At 42.3% G+C, this 20,206-nt stretch overlaps 1 protein-coding gene across 4 annotated transcripts in view; it reads right to left on the reverse strand.

Moving 5' to 3' along the window:
* Positions 1-276: 276 nt before the first annotated feature.
* The window catches only part of scaper (S-phase cyclin A-associated protein in the ER), a 57,006-nt gene continuing 37,076 nt past the window's right edge, over positions 277-20,206 (reverse strand). For all 4 annotated transcript variants that reach the window (XM_069162393.1, XM_069162392.1, XM_069162395.1 and 1 more), the window contains 8 exons: positions 16,308-16,431; positions 13,972-14,201; positions 12,147-12,302; positions 9,882-10,116; positions 8,140-8,289; positions 2,041-2,232; positions 1,145-1,193; positions 277-1,019 (listed from right to left, as the gene is read on the reverse strand). In XM_069162393.1, coding sequence (XP_069018494.1) covers positions 922-1,019; positions 1,145-1,193; positions 2,041-2,232; positions 8,140-8,289; positions 9,882-10,116; positions 12,147-12,302; positions 13,972-14,201; positions 16,308-16,431 — 1,234 coding nt within the window. In that variant the 3' untranslated portion in view covers positions 277-921. The remainder of the gene's footprint in view (positions 1,020-1,144; positions 1,194-2,040; positions 2,233-8,139; positions 8,290-9,881; positions 10,117-12,146; positions 12,303-13,971; positions 14,202-16,307; positions 16,432-20,206) is intronic.

The raw sequence follows: 20,206 nt of genomic DNA on the forward strand, positions 1-20,206 counted from the left end.
TGGTGCCCAAAAGCAGATTCAAAAGCTCATTAAAATATTGTCCTTTTTTTACATCTGAAATTTTTTTTCTTCCAAAAGGGGTCAGTTTGTGAGGGCGTTAATGTGGGTGCAAATCACACCATTTCATATGTATTCATGTTTCTTAGAAATTCAATAATTTAACCATTTTGTGGAATGGAAATTGTCCATCCAACCTTAGACCACGTAAACATACTTTCATCTTCCAAATAAGAGTTGGACTCAGTAAAAAACCAAATGAGAGCAGAGATAATGGTGTTTAAGTGAAATTTATATTAAATTTATTCAAACTGAAGAACAGCACATAACCATAAGTTGCTTTTTTTTTTTTTTTTTTTTTTACATAACGAAGGAAAATGACTCCCAACAAATGCCTGCTAACAAAGAGAAAATGGAAAGATAAGATGTGAGCTTTAAAAATATAACTCTTAACACATTTGAAATCAAGGCAGGTCATTTAACTTGTAACTGGTGTTATGTAGACAGTAATATTCTGGTCATTCACATTCACAAAACAATAAATTAACACAAAACAGTATGAAAATGTTTGGCAAATTATAAATTACAGTATGAGTAAATATTTCAGGTTTAGGTGGTCGCTGCTTTGCTAATGTAACTGTTTCTATCTACAACAGGAACAAAGAGATACAAATGGCTTATTTTAACATTAAATGGAGTAGTTGTGCATGTTTTTCTAAACGCAACGAACAAATAAGACATTTTGTGCAAAATTCCTCCTATGCATCAATCTGATTTCCAAGAACTCAAAATAGATGCACCAATAAACAATAAGGCTTCACAACTTTTACATTTGACAAAGTCTGAAGAACAAATTTAAGTGCAGAGGTTATGTCACGAAGAAAAACTGTTAGACTGTGCTTTTCCGTTCTGAGGACAACTCCTTCACTCCTCCTGCTTCTTGAGGAAAAATTGCAGTGCTGAATCCCATTGATCTCTTGGAAAACGGTTGGACAATTCACAGTAATCCAGCGGCTGGGAAACTGTACAGGCAAAAAAGAAAAAAACTATTATAGTGGGTGTCCAACAGAAACCCTAAATCCTTTTAAAACTGAGGGTAGAAAAGGTTTCTAATTATAAATTTGATAAACTTATCAGGAATACTTACCCGATTTACTTGTTTTATTGTCGGAATGCTTCTCGTTTGCAGCACAGTCCTGGGAGAATTGATAAGTTTTAGTGTCATTAAAGAGTTTGCTGCAGAGTATACTGTAGATTTATGTATTATTATTTGTGTGAAATGTCATTTGTCTCATCTTCAGTTAGTTAAACAAAAGCAGGAAAAAAATGATATATATATATATCTCCAGCAGAATTTATAGCTGCTCCGACAGCTCCATCTCCTCGTGATTTACTCACCAAACTAAACCATCCTGGATTAAATTGTTCCACTCGGAGGAATGCTCCTGGGGTTAACTCGGAAAGGAGGGCAGCGGGGCAGGACCCCATGCATTATTGCTTTGTTTGAAAGAAATGACAATAGCTTGTCTCCCTCTGAATGGAGGGTAATCGGTGTCAAAACAGTGGTGGTTGCGGAGTGGCGAGGGGCTTGTTGTCAGAGGAAGATGAAGGAGACAAGCTGTTTACTGGGAGTTGAACCAGTGGCAGGTAAATCCACTGTGAAGGAAACCATTTGTCTTTGTAAAAGCCAGCCTGTTACTGATTCACTGCGGCCCAAATGAGCATTTGTCAATTAGCTGATCACAGAGGTTTCTTTCTGATGTGAAAGCTATGAACTGAGTTTAGATATTTTATTTAGCGACATGAAACTCTCAAGACAGGATATATATATACACACACACACACACACACACACATATATATATATATATATAAATAAAATTTTTAATTTATTTATTTTTTTTAATTTATTTTTTTTAATTAAAAAAATTGATTTTCCACTTCTCTTTAACATGTTATTTGTGAGATCACGTAATTGTTCATTTATGGTGTGTAAATGTGTTGTAGTGCACACTATATGTGCGACCATGTTTCCATTCTTACCTGGATGAATGTGGCCAGAAGAACGCAGCTCATCTCCTGCTGCAGGATGACCTTGTTCTGGGAGTTGTTGTAGCAGGCCGAGATGAGGGAGGGAAAGAGCACTCTGATGAGGCGTGGGTGGCTGAAGTACTGGAAGGGCAGCTGACACAGTTTCTGCAACACGCTGGGCTGGCGGCCAGACTGCACTATCACCTGGAACACACAGGGAGCAGGGCCAGTCAGTCACTAAGCCAGTCAGTGCCACTGCTGGTTGTAAATCACTCCTCTGTGCCCCTCCCACATGTAAATCTGCCACTAAAACAACACACAAACAGCCATTAGAAGGAGACCTGGGGGGCACAGCCGCCCACCACACAATTACAGGCTATAAAACACAATGATGGGATGTTTTGTAGCAAAACGGCAATGGCAGAGCTGCTGTACCATAAGAGGAAAAAAACATGTGAGCCGATGTCATCGTTAGTGGTTAAAACTTCACTTTCAAGTTTTGTGTTAAGCTCTTTAAGCGACACTCAAGCACGGAGTCGGTGCAGGAGTGAAGCTCAGGTTGAGAGGGCATTCACAGTGCAACAGGGGCATGAAGGGGTGGGGTGGAAGGCAGGGGGAACAAATCCCTACCAGCAGCGTGGCCACCCCCACTTTAAGAAATGAGCAATACCATTAATGGTATTCTCACCCTGCCGACATCCTGCTTTCCATCTCGGCCCGTCAATCACACACCATCACATCCGGGCCACTAGTATTAAAACCAAATCACTCCCAGCCTCATTTGATTAGTTGCAAAGGAAGAGGGGGAGGAGTGGGGGTCCCGGTCTAATGCTCTGGTCATCTCCCCTGAGCTCGAGAGCACCATCAGCACCCATCTGAGAGTCAGGGGGTCGACATGCTAAATCCTGGCTGAGAAAATGCTGCACTGCTTCACAGGTACAGACTGCAGGGACCGGGGGCTCAACGTCAATGGAAAGCAGAAGGGCAAGAGGAGGTCCCCAAGTCACGTTGACATAAATTCACAAGATTTACAAGATTTAAAAAAAAAAAAATACACTCTAATACTCTTCCACTGGCTTCTCCTTTGATAATGCACTCCTAGTTTGAGGAGCAGGATAAACAAAGCGATAATTCATTGCTTTTATCGGCCCAAGGTGAAGCTCTCTCAGAGCTGCCCTCTACAGCGGAGTTCAAAAGGACATACAAGTGTCATATCCTGTCATCATTTGTTTAAAGAATCCATATGGACGGGTCAAACAGTCTAAACCTTGACGTAGAACAAATATTTGAAAATGTGAAAAGCACTGAATTTATCAAACTGAAATGTAAGAGTTAGTTTTTGCTGGTAAGAGAAAATATAAGTGTAGTACTGAACTGCAGAATAGTCTTTCATAAGACACAAATATGAAACCCTGAGAATGTGTGTGGAACAAAATCCCGACAGTTTCACTCACTCAGTAATTTTTTGGGGGGAATCTGGGACACAGACAAATCCATGTACTGAAGACAGGAAAACACGCAGGCTCTGGTTGTTTTCAAAAGTAGAGCTGCTTATTTTCACAGCAAGTAGTTTTAACATGTTCATGCTACTTTTTCCACTAAATTCCACATCATCATATTTTATCTTGTCTGTTGCAACGCTGCCTCCCCCCATACAAACACACACACACACACACACACACACACACCAAAATAAATAATAAAAAAAAAAAAAAAAAAAAAAAAAAAAATGGAAATCAGGGCCCACAAGTTTACGCAGCTGAATTAATTAGAAAGTCAAAAGTATGATTCTGCAAAAGCTAAAAGAATCTCATGTTTTAATCTGCAACATTTATGTAGGAGCTTCATAATTTAACACCACAGCGAGTACTGGATGTTTGAGTTGGAGCTCTGAGGAGATCCGACCCACAAATCACCCAGCGATCTCATAATCCTCCACTATGCGCAATTCCATCTTCAGCTGCCTAAACAAATTGTCCACCTTCAAGTGCCTGACGCAGAAAGACATAAAACAAAGCCTGGTGGCAGCAAAGAGTCTGGAGGTAGAAACCCAGTCGCCTGCCAACTTTCCACGCCTCTACCAGGTGAAAAGCAACACCAGAGCCTGAAATGGCTTCCAACTAGAGATTATGCCGCAGTGTTACTTCTCCCGGCTCAGCTGAAGTATCTGCAGCTCAGAGCTCGACATCATAAAACTAACAACAAGCATCTGAATCTATGCATCTGGTCCATGTGTAACGCCGACCCTGTAAAAACTCAAGGGTCCTGGCTGCTCTGTTCTTTCTTAAGTTCAGAGGCCTGGCATTTTTAAACAGTTTTATGACGCTTCCATTATATAACTTCCTCACTGTCCACAATGACAACAAAGAGTGTGTAAAGTTAATGTTCTGAAACAAACAAATTCCTGGGAAAACCCCAGTGTTGCAGCAGAAACCAAAGTTAAAGCAGACTTAAGAACAGAGGGGAAAAAAAAAAAAAAAAAAAGACAAGTCATCCTTCAGCTTTGTAATAATGCCTAAACCTCAAATAATAGCACAAGCCTACCTGCATTCATGAGGCTGCAGCACAAAATATTATTCAATTCATAAGTGCAATTTTACGTTTGTATCGTCACAATCTTTAATGTGTGGAGGTCTTTCCATTCGTCGTTGTGTCTAGACAGCCCAAACACCTCAGGAGGAACCAGAGTCAGAGAAGGGCCATATATCTGACACTTGAATCCACAGTATAAACCAGATCCAGTGGAACTCCTTTGCTGATAAGAGAATCAGCTCAGCAGACAACACAAAGCAAAGCTAGTGTGTTTAGTGTTTTTTTTTTTTTTTTTAGTTCTTTACAACATTTACAACGGCTTATTGAGGAGGCTGCGTAAACTGCCTTCTGACAATTGGATGCAGACATTGACAAAGACACTCCAACTTGACGTTTAAGGCTGTTGTTTTAAAAATCCCATGAAACCTGTTGTTTACGCAAGAAAGCCTAATAATTCTTTATTTATCTCCGTGAGCTGACGTGTCATTTCAGATCTAAGTGCTGATAATTCTGCTCGGACACTGACTCTGCTCCGACAACAGTGTTACAGACAAATAGGAACTCCTCACTGAAAGGATAAAAATGTCCTCAGTTTCACTGAGTCGGATGGACCTGTGTTCACCCTTGAAGCCGAGTGTAAATCATCTACCAAGCTAACAATCAAGCTATCTCCTGCCAGTTAGAGGAGTGCGTGCGTGTGCGTGTGTGTGTGTGTGTGTGTGTGTGTGTTTCTCTGCCTCTGTTTATTCTGCTGGGTGATACACAGTGTGTATTCCCTACTGCTGGCTCCCAATGGTCTGCACGAGCTGCACTTACCCTGCAGGCAGTGAGGGCTTGGTTGTCTTGGCAGTAATGGACTGCTGAGGGAAGAGTTTCAACATCAGGTTAACAGGAATTACAGGCCTAAAGCCTGGCTCGGGCCCGCAGGGCAGAGGAAACGCCCTCGTCGAGAATGGGAAGAAGAGGACTGACCCCGCCGATAAGGCTGGAGATGCGTCTGGGATGTTCACGCTAGAGTCGATCCATGGCTCATTCATGTGATGGTCATAAAGAAAACAGTTTACGAAATATAAGCACGGAGAAGTCTGGTCATTTCAGGAGCCGGTGGAGGGAAAACTATCCCATTACATTTTTAAAGCATCCATACGCCACCTGAAATCAGACCTGCTTGTGCTTGTGTGTGTGTGTGTGTTTTGGCCACAACAGCGTTTATGTGTGGCTCACTCTGCTTGCATATGTGTGGCCGTTTTCCACGTGCTGAAAAAAACAACAACGTTTTCTTAAGATTTCCACACTCTTGAAATTGCTCATGTCTTTCTAAAACAGCAAGCAGGAATCAGGTGGGTTAACATGTCACCAGTTTACAATTACAGTCCCCTCCGCTCGAAGATTCAACCGATCATCACCATTGATGAATCACAATTGAATCACTGCATTTAAAGAAAAGGAGATTACCGGTACATATCTCTTCAGGGGAGAAAAAAAAAAAAAGAAAAAGAAGTGCAATTATATGTCAGTTACAAAATAGGTTTAATTTGTTCTGCTTTTTTTTTTTTTTTTTGTCAAGAGGTTCCTTCAGACGCACCCAGCAGACAATGAAACATATGGCTACATGGCTCAGAGGCCCCCATAAGCAGAGAGACACTTAGAAAAACACACAAGCCTACATATGTCACTCTCCCAATGGCTTTTTGTGTGACAAGGTGAATTATTCACCCCCCCATCCCACCCCACCAGAGCAGAGGGAATACATCACTATGTGTAGTGCTGCTTCAAAGTTCTGCTTTTTATGAGCGGCTTTATTTCTAGAGCATATATATAAACAAAAGCTGGTGTGCCGACAGTGAATCAGCAGTCTCTGCGACCGCACAGGCCCCGGGTCGGGCTGCTTTTGTGTTCTGCCAATGCTTACATTAGCTCGAGAAAAGCTCAAGCTGCTCTAAATATTCTCCTTAACGCCATCCATCTTGGTGCCGAACTCAATGGATGCATTCCAGGAACTGGACCACTGGCAAAGATCAACTCTGTGTGAAGGTTGTGTAGGATCTTGTTTCCTGACAGTCTTTACTCAGATATGTTTCTTTGAAAACCCCAAAAACAAGGTGAGAGGAGTTTTTCTTGGCTTTCTATCAAAACCTTCTTAATTTGAAGGAATGACAGATTTTGCATCAAATCGGCAACATGCAAATGTTACTTTTGCTAAACACGGTTAACAAAGCATGGCTGCTCTGTTAGCATCGCTAGTGGGAATACCAAGATGAATCGCCTGTCACATGCCTAATTTAATCATCAGTCCTTATTCAATTATTCAATATAATATGCAAATTGGATCTACAATGGCCAACAAATGCTAATTCTGTACATCGCAATAATTAGATTGGTTAGTAGCATAGAGGAGAGCTAAAGTGGCACAGACACGAGGAGGTCCCTTTAATTAAAAATAACACATCTGGCAAATTAGAATCAGTAATCAGCCTATCAATTGTTGTGATGGGGGCTGACTGCGACCGTGTGGCCATAAATGACATATCAGAGGCTGAAGCTGTGGCTGCTGCCTGCATGGGTCAGGCTTAGCTTAATCAAAGCCCAGCCAACTGTAGCATGGCTAATCAGGGGCCCGGTAGACGGGCCATGCATGACAGCCAGCTACACAGCAGCCAGGTATGCTCCATCACATCCTGCTCACTTCCACAGAGCCCCCTAAGTAGTTGTAACAGCAAGGCCCAGCGTACTGCCCCGCTTTACCAGCAGGAAACAATGGGTCACTCTGTTGGGACAATAGACGACACACAGACCAAAAGCAGGAAGGTGCCAAGGCATGAATCTTTAAACAGGTGCTTTTTGTTACAATTACAAAACCACACCCTTTTTCAGACAAATAATACATGAGAAGAACAATAGTAAGATGATATTACCGGGATCTCCCCACTCAATAGACAGCTTTACTCAACTGAAAGCATTAAATGTAATTAACCGATTAGTAGACAGATGACAGGTGACTGATAAACTGCATTAAGTAGAGCTAAAACAATAAGTAGATTAATGGATTCATTGTTAAGATTAATCAGCAAATATTTTATTAATTACTTGTTTCCGTATTTTTCCATGTGAAATGGTAAAATATTCTTTGATTCCTCGCTCGATGAGGATTTGAAGCTTTATATTTGAAAAACATTCAATCCAACTGACATACAGTGCATGTCCATGTTGGACTGTTGATTATCTATAACAAGGAATCTTAAGATGTCAACTTGGTTTCTGACCTTTTACAACAAAAAAATAAATTGAGAAAATTATCTGAAGAATAATGATAATAGAAATTGAATTGTAGCCCTGGTCATGTATTTAAGGAGTAAAAACACTCAGTTTCCATAAATACACATATTTGTTTATAAATGATAACATTTAATTTTTGTTTTTATAATTTATGTAATTAAAAAAAATATGATATACAAGATTTATTTAATAAAATAACAACATCGTTTGGTTGTGTTGGCTGAAAAAAAAACTATAATTCATTCTGGTGTCTGTGTGTGTGTGTGTGTGTGTGTGTGTGTGTGTGTGTTCACGCTGGTTTACCTGGTTGTCAGGGTGGTTAACAGTAAAGTATCCCACACAGATGATGACTTGGTGCAGCAGCTCCTCAGAGGAATGCTGGGTACAGTACCAGAGCAGGGAGCTGACAATGTGTCGGAAGGCGAGCGACAGGCCTTCGGCTCCTAGAACAGACTGACAGGCCACAGACAAAGCATGTCAGTGTGTATCACAGTCACTTGAGCATGAATCCTCTATGATTGTGACTACAAAGCTCAACACAATAACAATGTAAAGCAATAAAAGGTTACATGCTTTTTTTTTTTTTTTTTTTTTTGGGAGTGGGAACATACACGGTGTGAGTGTATAAGCAAATCAAGCAGGTCCAACCGTAAAACAACCCAATCCCGCTCAGAAATGACACGCGACGAGCGGTATTTATTAAACATGTCAGAGTGACTGAGCACAATAAGATCATCACCATTTGCACTGGAGGTTTGGGTGTGTTAGCATTTTAACATCCATAAACACAATAGAAGCTAAATGCTGGTTTCAAGGCTCAAAACTTAAACTCACGGAACTATATATATATAAAGCTATTATTATTCATTTCACAATACATAAATGAATTTACATTTAAAAATCAATTCGCACTTTGAAAAGGTATACCCAACCCCAAAGCAAAGATGGAAATAGCCAGCTCTGGTTTGAACGTGAACTTTTTTCCTTTATTTTTCTAACATTGATTTTTGAGGATCGCTGATTTGTCACAGCATATTCTGGCAAAATGCAAGCGCTGCAAAACCCTGTTATTTATTATGCACTGGACCCTTTTGAAAATCCCTTTTGAACACATTATTGGGAGCTGATGCGGCAGGGGAGTGACTTAACGGCTTGAATTTTGATCAACCGTCCGCTGCAAGTACGTATTAGCCGTTTGCTGTGAGGTAATGCGAAACACAAGGTGATTACAAGTCCCGGCCAAAAAAACGAAACATTATTTAAAATGTTCATAAAACTCCAGCAGTGAAATGCTTTCATTTCCAGCTGTTTTGAGTTGCCTGAATGTGGCGGGTCAGTGAGAGGAAGCTGCTTCAAAGTAATTACCCCAAGGCATTAAAATAATTAACAGCATTCTCGCTTGCTCTTGTGGCTTTCAGTCTATGCGGTGACTTAGCATAGTGAAGCTGTCGCCCTCTCCTCCTCGGGGTGGATAATGTATGGCCCTGCATACAGTGATAATCACTCGTGGTCCATTCTAACTGCTGACCCACCGGGCTCTATTCAACCCGCCCGAAATGACCTGGGGTCAAAGGGCACCCGTGTTTATGTCCATAGGTCAGCTTTGTCCTGAAGACAGCAACTCCTCTTATAATGGCTCTTAACAAAGGAACGAGCATTCATTTGATCATGTATACAGAGTGACTGAATCCAGGGAGCATAATTAAATATTTGTGGGTTATTTTACGATACCCTGCTGTTTGTTACAAGGCAAGTAATTAAAACGTTATCTTTCTACTGTCTATCATAATAGCAGGTAGTTACTGTTAACAATGAGCTAATACCAAGGTACCTGCTATTACTATAACAAACCTATTATTGTGAATATCATCCTATAAAATATTTATGGTATAATAATACTTTGCAGGACAGAAAATGTACAAACAAAAATCAGATACATAGAACAAAAACAATCTGTCTGATCTTCTGTCAACAGTGTGCAGTATTTTTAATTCCCATTTTGTTTTCACTTTTTGTGATTTTTTTTTATTACATCATTTTAATACCTGGAAGGCGGACAGGTCAAGAAGGGCAAAACTGTTGAGGAAGCGAATGCCTTGTAAAGCCACCTGGATGACCCCGGGGCTGTAGGGTTCCTGACTCTGGGAAGCGGATTCTGGCAAGAAACTGTGCAGCAAGATACAATACAGGGTGTGCACCACTCCCACCAGATCGGTGGACTGCAGCAGGGCTGTCAGGCCGGTCGGGTCCTGACGTTTATTGTCAAATATACTGGGAGCACTAGAGAGGGAGAGAGGGCAAATGTATGCTCAGTGAAACAACAAAAACTAGAGGCATTCATTAATGAATAGAAACAGATATCAGACTAGGAAATATTACTGAATGTTTTGCGAAAATTTTCTGCCCTCCTGCTGCCGGTGTCATGTTGACTGCTCACTTACTGAAACATCCCAAAACACAAATAACACTCCAGACCTCCAAATTTACTCGCAAGACAAAAGTTTGGAGATGGTTTTCCTTTCGATGAGAGATACTAGCTCTGTTAGCACTGCCGTGTTATCTGACTTCACTGTCGACCACGGGGGAAAAAGCAGCAAGTTTGAAATGTGTTGCATATTAACATGTTGGATCACAGCTGCTCTAAAATTCATCTTCTGCTCTTTGTATGCTTCCTGGTTCATTCATAGAATAACAGTTTTTCATTCTTCGCATGCAAGAAGCTTTTGAGCGGTTTCACTTTTTGACTTAATAAGTCCAATTTATTGCTTGTCAGATTAGCTAAGGAGTGGAACCTTGGAGATTCAAGATTAGCTCTTCCACTTCCTCTCCTCCTATAGTAAACATAGTAATGCCATGACGTGAAGCTCATGGCAGTGATTTCAAGCTGGTAGATTGTACCGAGTTGCCTGACAAGGCGCTGAGTGCAATACATTTCATAAAAGCCTGCCTGAGAAGATTGTAGGTGATGTGTTTGTCTGGCTCCAACAAGATGCCACTGTGGTGGTTAAAGGGATTGGCAACATCATCCTTTCATTGTACATGATATTCAACAATAAAGCCAGGGATAATGCTGGTAGGAAAGTGGAGCAAAAGTCCCCTTTTAATAGGTCAAAGAGGTAATCATCTCAATGGTTTATCTTTTTTTAAGGTGAATGTTTTTATGGCAAGAACTTCAAAAGACAGGACATTTAAACAGAATCCAACCATAGGGCATGGACATTGTGGCATTGCTTAACTTTCAAAGAATCCTGACATACCAGAGAAACTGAAAGTCGTTAATGCAATAATGTTGTTTAGGATTCTCAGTCGCAATGCAGAAGACTCCAGTGAAAACCCCCGGCTCATACAGACAGGCAATTTAAGACTACCGCAGCAGCACCAGCTATGATTTGCAGCCATAGAATGGAGGGCGTGTGACCCCTGGATGGAACCTGCAGTGCATGCTGATACTTGATGTTAGCCAACAGGCTTTGCGTGAAATATGCTGCTAGGCAAGAACACAGCCTCCTAATGCCATTATAATCCCCTGACACAGCAACTGGCATGGCCCAAATACTCTACTAGCCTGCCGAGCATTTGTATGTATGACACAAAGAGAGGCCTGAGCAGTACAGAGTACACTGGCTGCTGCATTGATCATAGTGTCATTAAACACAATATTTTCTCATTAATATTCCGAGACAAACATAGTTCTTGCTACCACGGCGGTCATCAACTGGTCACCGTTAGTGCAGCAGCGCACTGGTGGTCCGATAACAATATTCGGTCAAACAATTCAAATGGATAAAGGTTATTCCATTTCAGATTTTATTAGAATGCAGAGCATAAACGGAAATCTGGTCATGCTCGACCATGCTCGGCATTTTCCCCTTTGAAGTCGGGACTTGTGGTGCTGATGTCCCCTGGTGTGACTGTGTGCTTAGCCTCCGTCAGCGGCGCCACTGAACCTCTGTGAGTGGAGGTCACCGTAGCACACGTGGGTGGGCTCCCCCACGCTGCAGGCTAAGGTTTATGGTGAGTGACAGAGCGCTGGGTCAAGTAGATGCCTATCTCTATCTGCAGTAATGACAGCTTAGCCAGTTTGCTGGCTGGAGTAAATGACTTGCCGGCTGATTGCAGAGGAACCACAGGCTTTGTTTGAGTAACCACGAGCCCCGTCTTTATGGATCCTTCTGACAGTAAAGAACCGACAGTGACTCAGTCTCTCATTACTTGCACAGAGGGAGGTGTGTGTGCGTGTGTTTGTCGTAGGAAGATCAAGAGATCACAGAGATGTTTAAGGTGTGTAATAGAGTAAGAGACAGGCTCACCGTCCGGTTACGACAAAGCACAGCTTGCACATGCTGTGCAGCAGAGCCGAGGCTTGCTGCAGGAAAGCAGACATCTTGGGGTGCTCGTCTACAGGACTTTGGACCGACAAGAAGCATCCGTACAGCGTATCAATCAAACCCATGTTCACCACATAGCTGGAATAAACGCACACAAAGAGAAAAAAAAACCGGAACATTATTTATCACATTGGTTCCTGAATGTTTAAACAAGTTAATCATGGGTGACTTTCCGAGTAAAAAGCTCATCTCACATAGGCAAACAAAGGTCTTTACTGTGCATACTTCCACACCGCTGCAGCTGAAAGCCAATACCTCACCTAAGCCCTCCACCCCCCTGCTATTACTGTGATATCTTCAATTTGTCTTTGCCAATGACAGGTCTCATGATCATGTTCCCTGTACTCTTTCAGCCACAAATCACTGCTAATAGTGTCATTAGAGGGCTGTTGTGGCCCCTGTGCCAGCCCAGCTCTGGGCCCTTGACAGTCTGCTGACCTGGGGGCTAGTCCTCTCAAAGCCCCGGCATGCGGGGACCTTTGGGGCACTGTCAGCTTACGAGAACCTAGAGAGCACTACAGCTGCCAATCAAGGCTTTTAAGTCACTGATGTGGTCACTGCGAAGTCACTGTTCCTCAACGTAACACTGCTTTGACCACTCACTTCTTTCGCATACCTGTCTGTCACTCATCAATGTCCTCTCAAAGCAGGTGATTACGACCGTTTTCAACCTGCACTGCAGGTCATCTGACACTTGAACCGAGTCCCATTGTTTTGACTTGATCCTCTTCCACAGCTTTACTTGGGGTGAAAAGATCTTTCCTCACACTCACTTGCTTGCTTTGCCCCGAGTTCACTGTTTGACAGCCTGCTTTGGGTGGTCAAACCTGCCACTTGGTGTCTCATCATTGTTGTATCTGTTTTCAATCCATACTCATATGATAAGGAACTAAAAGCACTAGAAAGCAAACTGACAAGCTGGTAATGAGCAGAAAGGAAATGGTTATGTCCTTTCTGTGTGATATATAGGCTGGCATAATGGGAGAGTGTTGCAAAAGCTAAAAATGTTTTAATCTTTTGTCCTTCCTCACATATACATAAGACAGTTGATGTAAATCTTGTGTTCGTACTTGGGATTATCAGTCTGACGACACAATTTTTCTCAGGCCCTCCCCTGTCTTTAGGGTTACGACTGGGTCAGTGGATGAGATTGGTGGGCCTGTGCAGCTGCTCTGTCCAGATGAATCATGGCTTGTGGGAGGGATGGTGGAAAGTCTGCACCAGTCCACGAGGCTTCATGAGGCCTGCCTTTCCTCACAGTCTACAATTCTCCATCACAGCCCCGACTCCTACAGCCCAGAACCACATGGCATGCTTGTACGGTAGGTTCAAGGGGACTTTTCAAAGCTTTGGAAGTGCTCTTTGTTTATGCTACTTTGTGACCCACCCTCCCCCCTTCAGAAAAGGATTTTACTTCAAATGTGGCACCTAATGTGTGGAAAAAGTAGATGCTGGAAGGATGCCAGAATACACCTCATTCTCACACTACTCCCATTCTAACAAGACACCACTTGGACCATTTCCAAGTGGCGATTTGACATTTTGTCAGCCTATTCTTCACATAAGGCATGCTGTTGAGGAAATCAGAGGTTGACCAACTATCAACCCAGTGAAGAGGAGTGGAGGAGGGATGTGCTAAAGGAAGTAAAACGGTTGTGAGATGGAAAAAAAGAGGTGCCATGTAGGAGGATGAGGAGCAATGCGAGAGCAGCACGGAGCATCGGGGAGGGGGGGGGGGGGGGGATACCTGATTAGGTCTTGTGTGCGAGTGTTGAAGGACTCTGCGGCAGAGCTCTTGACCTTGGCATCTGGGGAGGAAATCCGTGTGATTTCGCCTTTCCCTGTCTCAGAGCAATGTGGCCACAGGGACCCCAGGATGGTAGCAATGGTCTGAAGCAGGCCTGTCGTCAAACCCTCAAAGACTTGTTTGTTCACGTTGCGCTCAAAAATGGACTTATCCTCATCCGGGACATGTAGCTGTTAGAATGGAGGAAAAAAGGCAGTTCACACAAGATGGTATATTGAGCAATAAATGAACCTGTGTTATATACATCCCTGGGTTCTCTACTCTTTTAATGCATGTGAATGGCATGACATGATAAACTGTGAAGTGAAGTTTAAAGGCCATTTAATCAATGCAAAAGCTATTTGTGAAATGCCCTGTTTTTAGAGAATAAGGCTTTTCCCGCATTGTCGCTACATTACACCGTATTATTCACCACCTTTAGTGAACAGATTAGTAGATAAGATGTATAATAACTACAGTATAAGCTGTTTTAGGTATTTCCTCAGTCACACAAAAATGGTGTAAACAAATAAAGTTGTACTATAAACCAGCGACATCACGACGAGATGCAGGCCCAAATAGTGAGACAGGCATTCTTCTCATTTGTATTTCCAGAGAAACTATATGAAACACAGGAGCAGGGGTCAACATTTAAGATATAGAGCCACTATTTAACGTGGAACCCTGCAAACCTCCGCGTTTGGTCTAATGGTTGGGGTGAACGCTGACAGCAAAGGTAAATCCACCGACATTCTCCACAAATCTAATTAAAAGGGGGAACGCTCATATGGCAGTGCAACCCCCCCCCCACTCCCCCCTTAACTTTACTCTAATGCTTACACACACACACGCATACCAAAACACAGACATGCACACGAATAAGAGCGCGTGTACGCAAAGCTGCTTAAAAGTTTAAAATTGTAAACTAAATCACAACTAACTCACACAGGGCTGAGTAGGAGCGTGAGTAATTGTTGAGCTCAATTTTTTAATCTGCACTGAAGACGTTGAGGAAAGTTTGTTCATCTCCTGCAGTGCTGTTGGATATGTCAGTCAGCAGAGCAGCTGCTGGGATATGTTTTATATAAACTGGAGCACACGGGCTAACCTCTCCCTGTGCGCCCTGAGGAAATATGACTGCTTTGGATTGGAACTCGACGGGAGAAGGAAGCCCCAGTAGAGTTCATGCATGCACAGCAACCCTGCGCCTGTGCCTTGTCCCGTCTGTGTTGTGAGTGTAGGCGGCCCCAGTGAAGCCGCCACCGTTGGATGTTTGGAGTGAGCTGATGTTTACAGTCCTTCTTACAGAGTGCTGAAGGATATGGGCTGACATGTCGCCGCAATGCAGCCTGCCTGCCTGCCTGCCTGCCTGCCTGACTGTGCTCTCACATTCCCTCAGTCAGGAGGCATCTGTAGAGAGGTTGGCCAACGGTTTGTTACTCACAAGTCTGTGTCTCGCTCTGTCTTTCATTTACACTGTGGCAGTAACAGACACCAGCAAGAAGTCAAGGCTTTCCCTGTGTTCAAAGCAGTGTTTATCAACAGATAAATGTTGAGTAAACAAGGGATTGCTTAAATAAAAAAAATGAAACGCGCATGTGTGGCTATGTTAGTTTAATCACACCTTTAATACCCTGTATTTAAATAAATTCAGCGTTTTCTTTATATTTACTGTACTTCTTACAAATTTAAAGGTCCCATATTGTATAAATTCAGATTGCAATCTCTTTTTTGATAAATAAATACTGTGAACGTGTCAAAATGCTCAGTCCATGGAGAAATACACACAAGCTGCATTCAGCAACTATGCCATTTGGACGAGCAGTTTGGACTGCTGTGGGTTTATGATGTCATAAACTCACGAACATGTCATATGTCGTTCTTCAGCACCACACTGTCCAACCTTCTATGTGGTAGAAAAACCCTGAGTTGACATTCCTTCAAGGCGGTACCAAGCTATACAACCAAAGGAAACCTGTGGTTGGCTTGGGAAATCAATGCACCTTAAAGATGAGGACACAAAAAAAAAAGCCTGTTTTTTTAGAGCTCCAAAGAGAAGGTTAAGAGAGGAGATTTTAACCTATAATGAGATGTTTTTTGGTATTAAAAACCACAAAATATGTTCTTATGGATATCGAGACACCAAATAAAACTACGTAAAAGGGTAAAATACGGGACCTCTATATAGTGTTATTGGCAGAAACTAATCAAATAACATTGAATTTCATTGTATCATCAAACAAACATTGTGTAGAGGGGGGGGGGTCTTGTTCATGTACTGGAATGCATTGACTTACTGTTAACTGGTGCAGCAGCAGGTCCATGAGGAGGACTATCTTGTTGCTAAACAATACGTAGGAGCAGTTGAGGGCGCAGCAGGAACATGCCATGTAGTAGATATTTACAGCAGCACAGAGAGATCTAACACAGAAAAATGACAAGCCATTAATAATCACAAGTTTAAAAGGAAAAACAAACCTCGGGGGACACCCCTTCTCCCCTTGCAATTTGTTAAAGAAACACGAGTACTGGGATGTAAATGTGACCTGGAAACTGACAAGACTATCTGCAGGCATCAGGAAACCAAACACACTCTTCTCTATTTGTGGTTCCTTAAGGGTGCAGTTTGTCTTCTCAAGTCAAAAGCATATCTTACTGACAGCACAAGTAAGGAAGTCGATTTGAGGAATAAAACACTCATATCAGCTACTTATGCGGAGACTCCCCTCTCTAGAGCCACCTTCAGAGGTGCTGAGTGCAATCTCAGTCCCATCTTGGCAGAGATGGTGCAGCATTTCCGCCGGAGAGATAAAACTATTTCTCCTAGCAGCTACTCACAGCCGTCAGGCAGCCCCAGGCAGCAGCCAATGCTGAGCCAGTCAGCGTGCCTCTGTATTATGTCTCCTCTAAAGCAAGTCCCAGAGAAGATTAATGCTTCAGATAACTGACCGATCATTCTGCTGTGACTGCTACTCCCCCTCGCCCCGTTTCATCAGTTAATATTTTCTGACAACTGTATATTTTAGCCATAGGAGAAACAGCGTGTCCTATCTGCTCGCTGGAAGAATGGAATCCACCTCTCCAGTGCCTAAAGTAGGCCGTGTTTATTTCAACTGGTAAACATTTTGATATCTACTGAACCTTCACATCTGCTGTGCGTTTTCAGTCAAAACACGCTGGCATAGTAAAGAAAAATAGATTAGGCGGAGGCTCACCAAAGTCTGTCAATAACTTCCTCTATTTTGTGCTTTGCATTTGCTAGTGGGCAGAGCAGTCGTTTTGCCGTATCATTATTGGCATGGCGGTATAAAGCTGTCAGACGTGGAATGTGGTGTTAATGCGAGAAGCTCTACATTTTTCGTGATCGGAGAGCGTCCAAATCTGACATCAGATCTGACTTCCGTCCACTGCCAAACAATAATAAAGCACTTTAAAAAACATGAACTACTTTCTTACAAATTGTTACAGTACCGTATGGCAGCGATATTAAATATTAAAGACAGTGGAAAAAAGTTAATTAATGGTTAAGTGCATTGATAGAAGAGTCTGTGAGGAGGAAGAGGGGAGGTAACATGAGAACCCAAGCAAACTATGCTTTGTGTGCAGCCACGCAGCATCAGATTCTCTGAGACTGTGATTCTCGAGTTAACACGAGACGCCGCTATGCTTCTATGCAAATACCGAAACGACAACTCAAATCCTTTTTCACAAATGCTACTGTATAATTACATGCTTCACACAGTTTATGAAAACGGCAGCAGCTGCGATGTAATTTCCTGTAAAGGACAGGAGTTACTTCAGGTACCTGAAGTTAGTCGCGTGGTATTTGTCCCTTTTGAGTAAAGTAGTGCACAACAGCAGGGTTATCATAAGATCTATCAGAGATGAAATGACAATGCAGGACTGACAGTCAAAAGACCGTTTCAGAACCGTCAGATAAAGTTCATGTTGGTCAAGAGCATTCAAATTACACTGAGATTCTGGGGCTCTCCATCTGCCAAATGTTTTTCCCAAGCTGCGTATAAACTAATATTTAATTGTTCATTTAAGAAGGAAAGAAGAAGTCAGCAATCTATTTGTTGTCCATGTTCATATAGTGCAATGATTTTTGACAAAGTTTCCCTTGTGACATAAAATTTTTGTAAGTTTAACCGGTGTTCATGTTGGCTGCGGTTATTTCTGGTAATTTGTAGTTCCTGCCCTGTGATTGACTGCGGACCTGTCCAGCATGCACCCCGCCTCTAAAGGATAAGAGTGTATGACTGTTATGGTATTTGGAGTTCCCCAAAATATAATGCATATATACATATAATTAACACATCACTCCAGAGTGATCAAGAGGGAGCAGTAAAGGAGAAAAGCTTTTTATAAAGAAAAAAAATCCTTCAACAAACAGTTCAAATTTCATTTAAAAATGAATGGCTGCATTTTCCCTCCCTGACCTGACAACTATATTCTAATTAAATCACTTAACTTCTGGCGAGACAGATCGGGCCCTCAACTCAGCACACTGCTCATGTAATGAGCATGCAATTGCTTTGTAACACAGCTAATCAGGCTTGTCTTTGGTCATCTCTGAACAAATGAGGAGGCTGTCAAAGGCATGTTTGAGTTATGCCCTCACACCAGCCTGTACAATGAACCATCACAGTGATCTGTCTTTGGTTTCCTCCCACCTAATTGAGCTTGATGAGCATGACACCTGATAGCCCAAACCCTCTCTGGGAATCTCACTATCTAAATACACCTCAATGACAGCTCTCGTCAAAGATTTTGAGGAACAATTTGGTAAAGTGCCACACCACCCTTTCTCATATTGCACAAAAACTTTGTGGGGACTGATATGTGCCAGTCTATCTAAGCAGACCACAATCCTCCACCTACACCACTATGGTTCTCTAATTACATGGGAGAGATTGTGCTTCACAGGTTCCCAAAATTACCATAACCTCTATCTGTCTCAACTCACCTAGTGCATTATCCCTTTTTAGAACAATTCTGCTTTGAAAACAGAAGCAATAAACTATTGTCATTGTAAAAACAGGAGACAAAGTCAGACGCAAATAATTGAGCAACGTAATCTGCTCGCCAACACTAGATAGTTTAGACCTCCCATTTTTCCTGTAAAGCTATTCAAATCCATAAAGAATGAGGCCAAGTGATAAAGGGATGGAGCACACCTGATCTTGTCTCACCCCCCCCTGCAGCCCTCTGAGACTCTGCCCTGGTAGCCGGAAGGCCTACACACAATAAGGTGGAGGTTTGAGGGGGGGGGGGATTAGATGTGCAACTGACATCTGAATTTAAATTCCTAATGCTCAAATATTGTAGAGGTTGATAGACATGGATAGAAAAAAATAAAACTAGGAAGAGAAAATAACTCCTGAAGAATAGGATTTATCAAGAAAAGAGCTCAAAAAGCAGACTTCAGTGGCTGGTTAAGTCTCTGCAATAAATACAAAGTCACAATCATAAACACGGCTTCCCTCACACTGACATATACGGTTAAGGATATTTTTTTTTTCTGTCACCCAAGTCCATTTATTAAGGTAAATGGCCAACTCTCCATTCAGTTGACAACAGGCATGTAAAAGGCTCTTTATACTTTTTGTCACTGCATCGAGTTATCAACCCTGAGATCTGTGCTCCTCAACCTGAGTCTCACATTCCTCGCCCTTTCTGTGCGTTTCCTATATGTGCAGTCAAGCCTGACAGGAGCAGCGCTGCAGAAATCTGACTAACTTCCAGATCAGGTTGAGCCCCTGCCTCTTAAACGGGGGAAGAAAAAGAATCCTAAGCCAAAATAAAAGGTGAGGAGCAAATCCATTTCCTTGTGCTGTCAAACAATCCCCTCATTCACTGCTATCTAAATGACATTTAATTTGATGCTGCTGTTGATCTCTCCGATACCCTGAGTGCTTCCAAGACATCTACTCTGGCTGTCGTGCCACACTGGCCAGGTATGAAGGAGGAGAAATCTGATGAGCCGTCACACAGCACCATGCACACGAGTGGGTGCACACACACACACACACACACACACACACACACACACACACACACACACACACACACACACACACACACACACACACACACACACACACACACACACACACAAATGGTGGAAAACATCCTGAAATAAAACCACAGGTTGCAGGTCTAATTTCTCAGGATACACCGGGTCATGTGAGAC

This window comes from Embiotoca jacksoni, unplaced genomic scaffold (genome assembly GCF_022577435.1).
Source record: "Embiotoca jacksoni isolate LCO1_2020_lvr unplaced genomic scaffold, fEmbJac1.0.p SCAF_3, whole genome shotgun sequence".
NCBI lineage: Eukaryota > Metazoa > Chordata > Actinopteri > Embiotocidae > Embiotoca > Embiotoca jacksoni.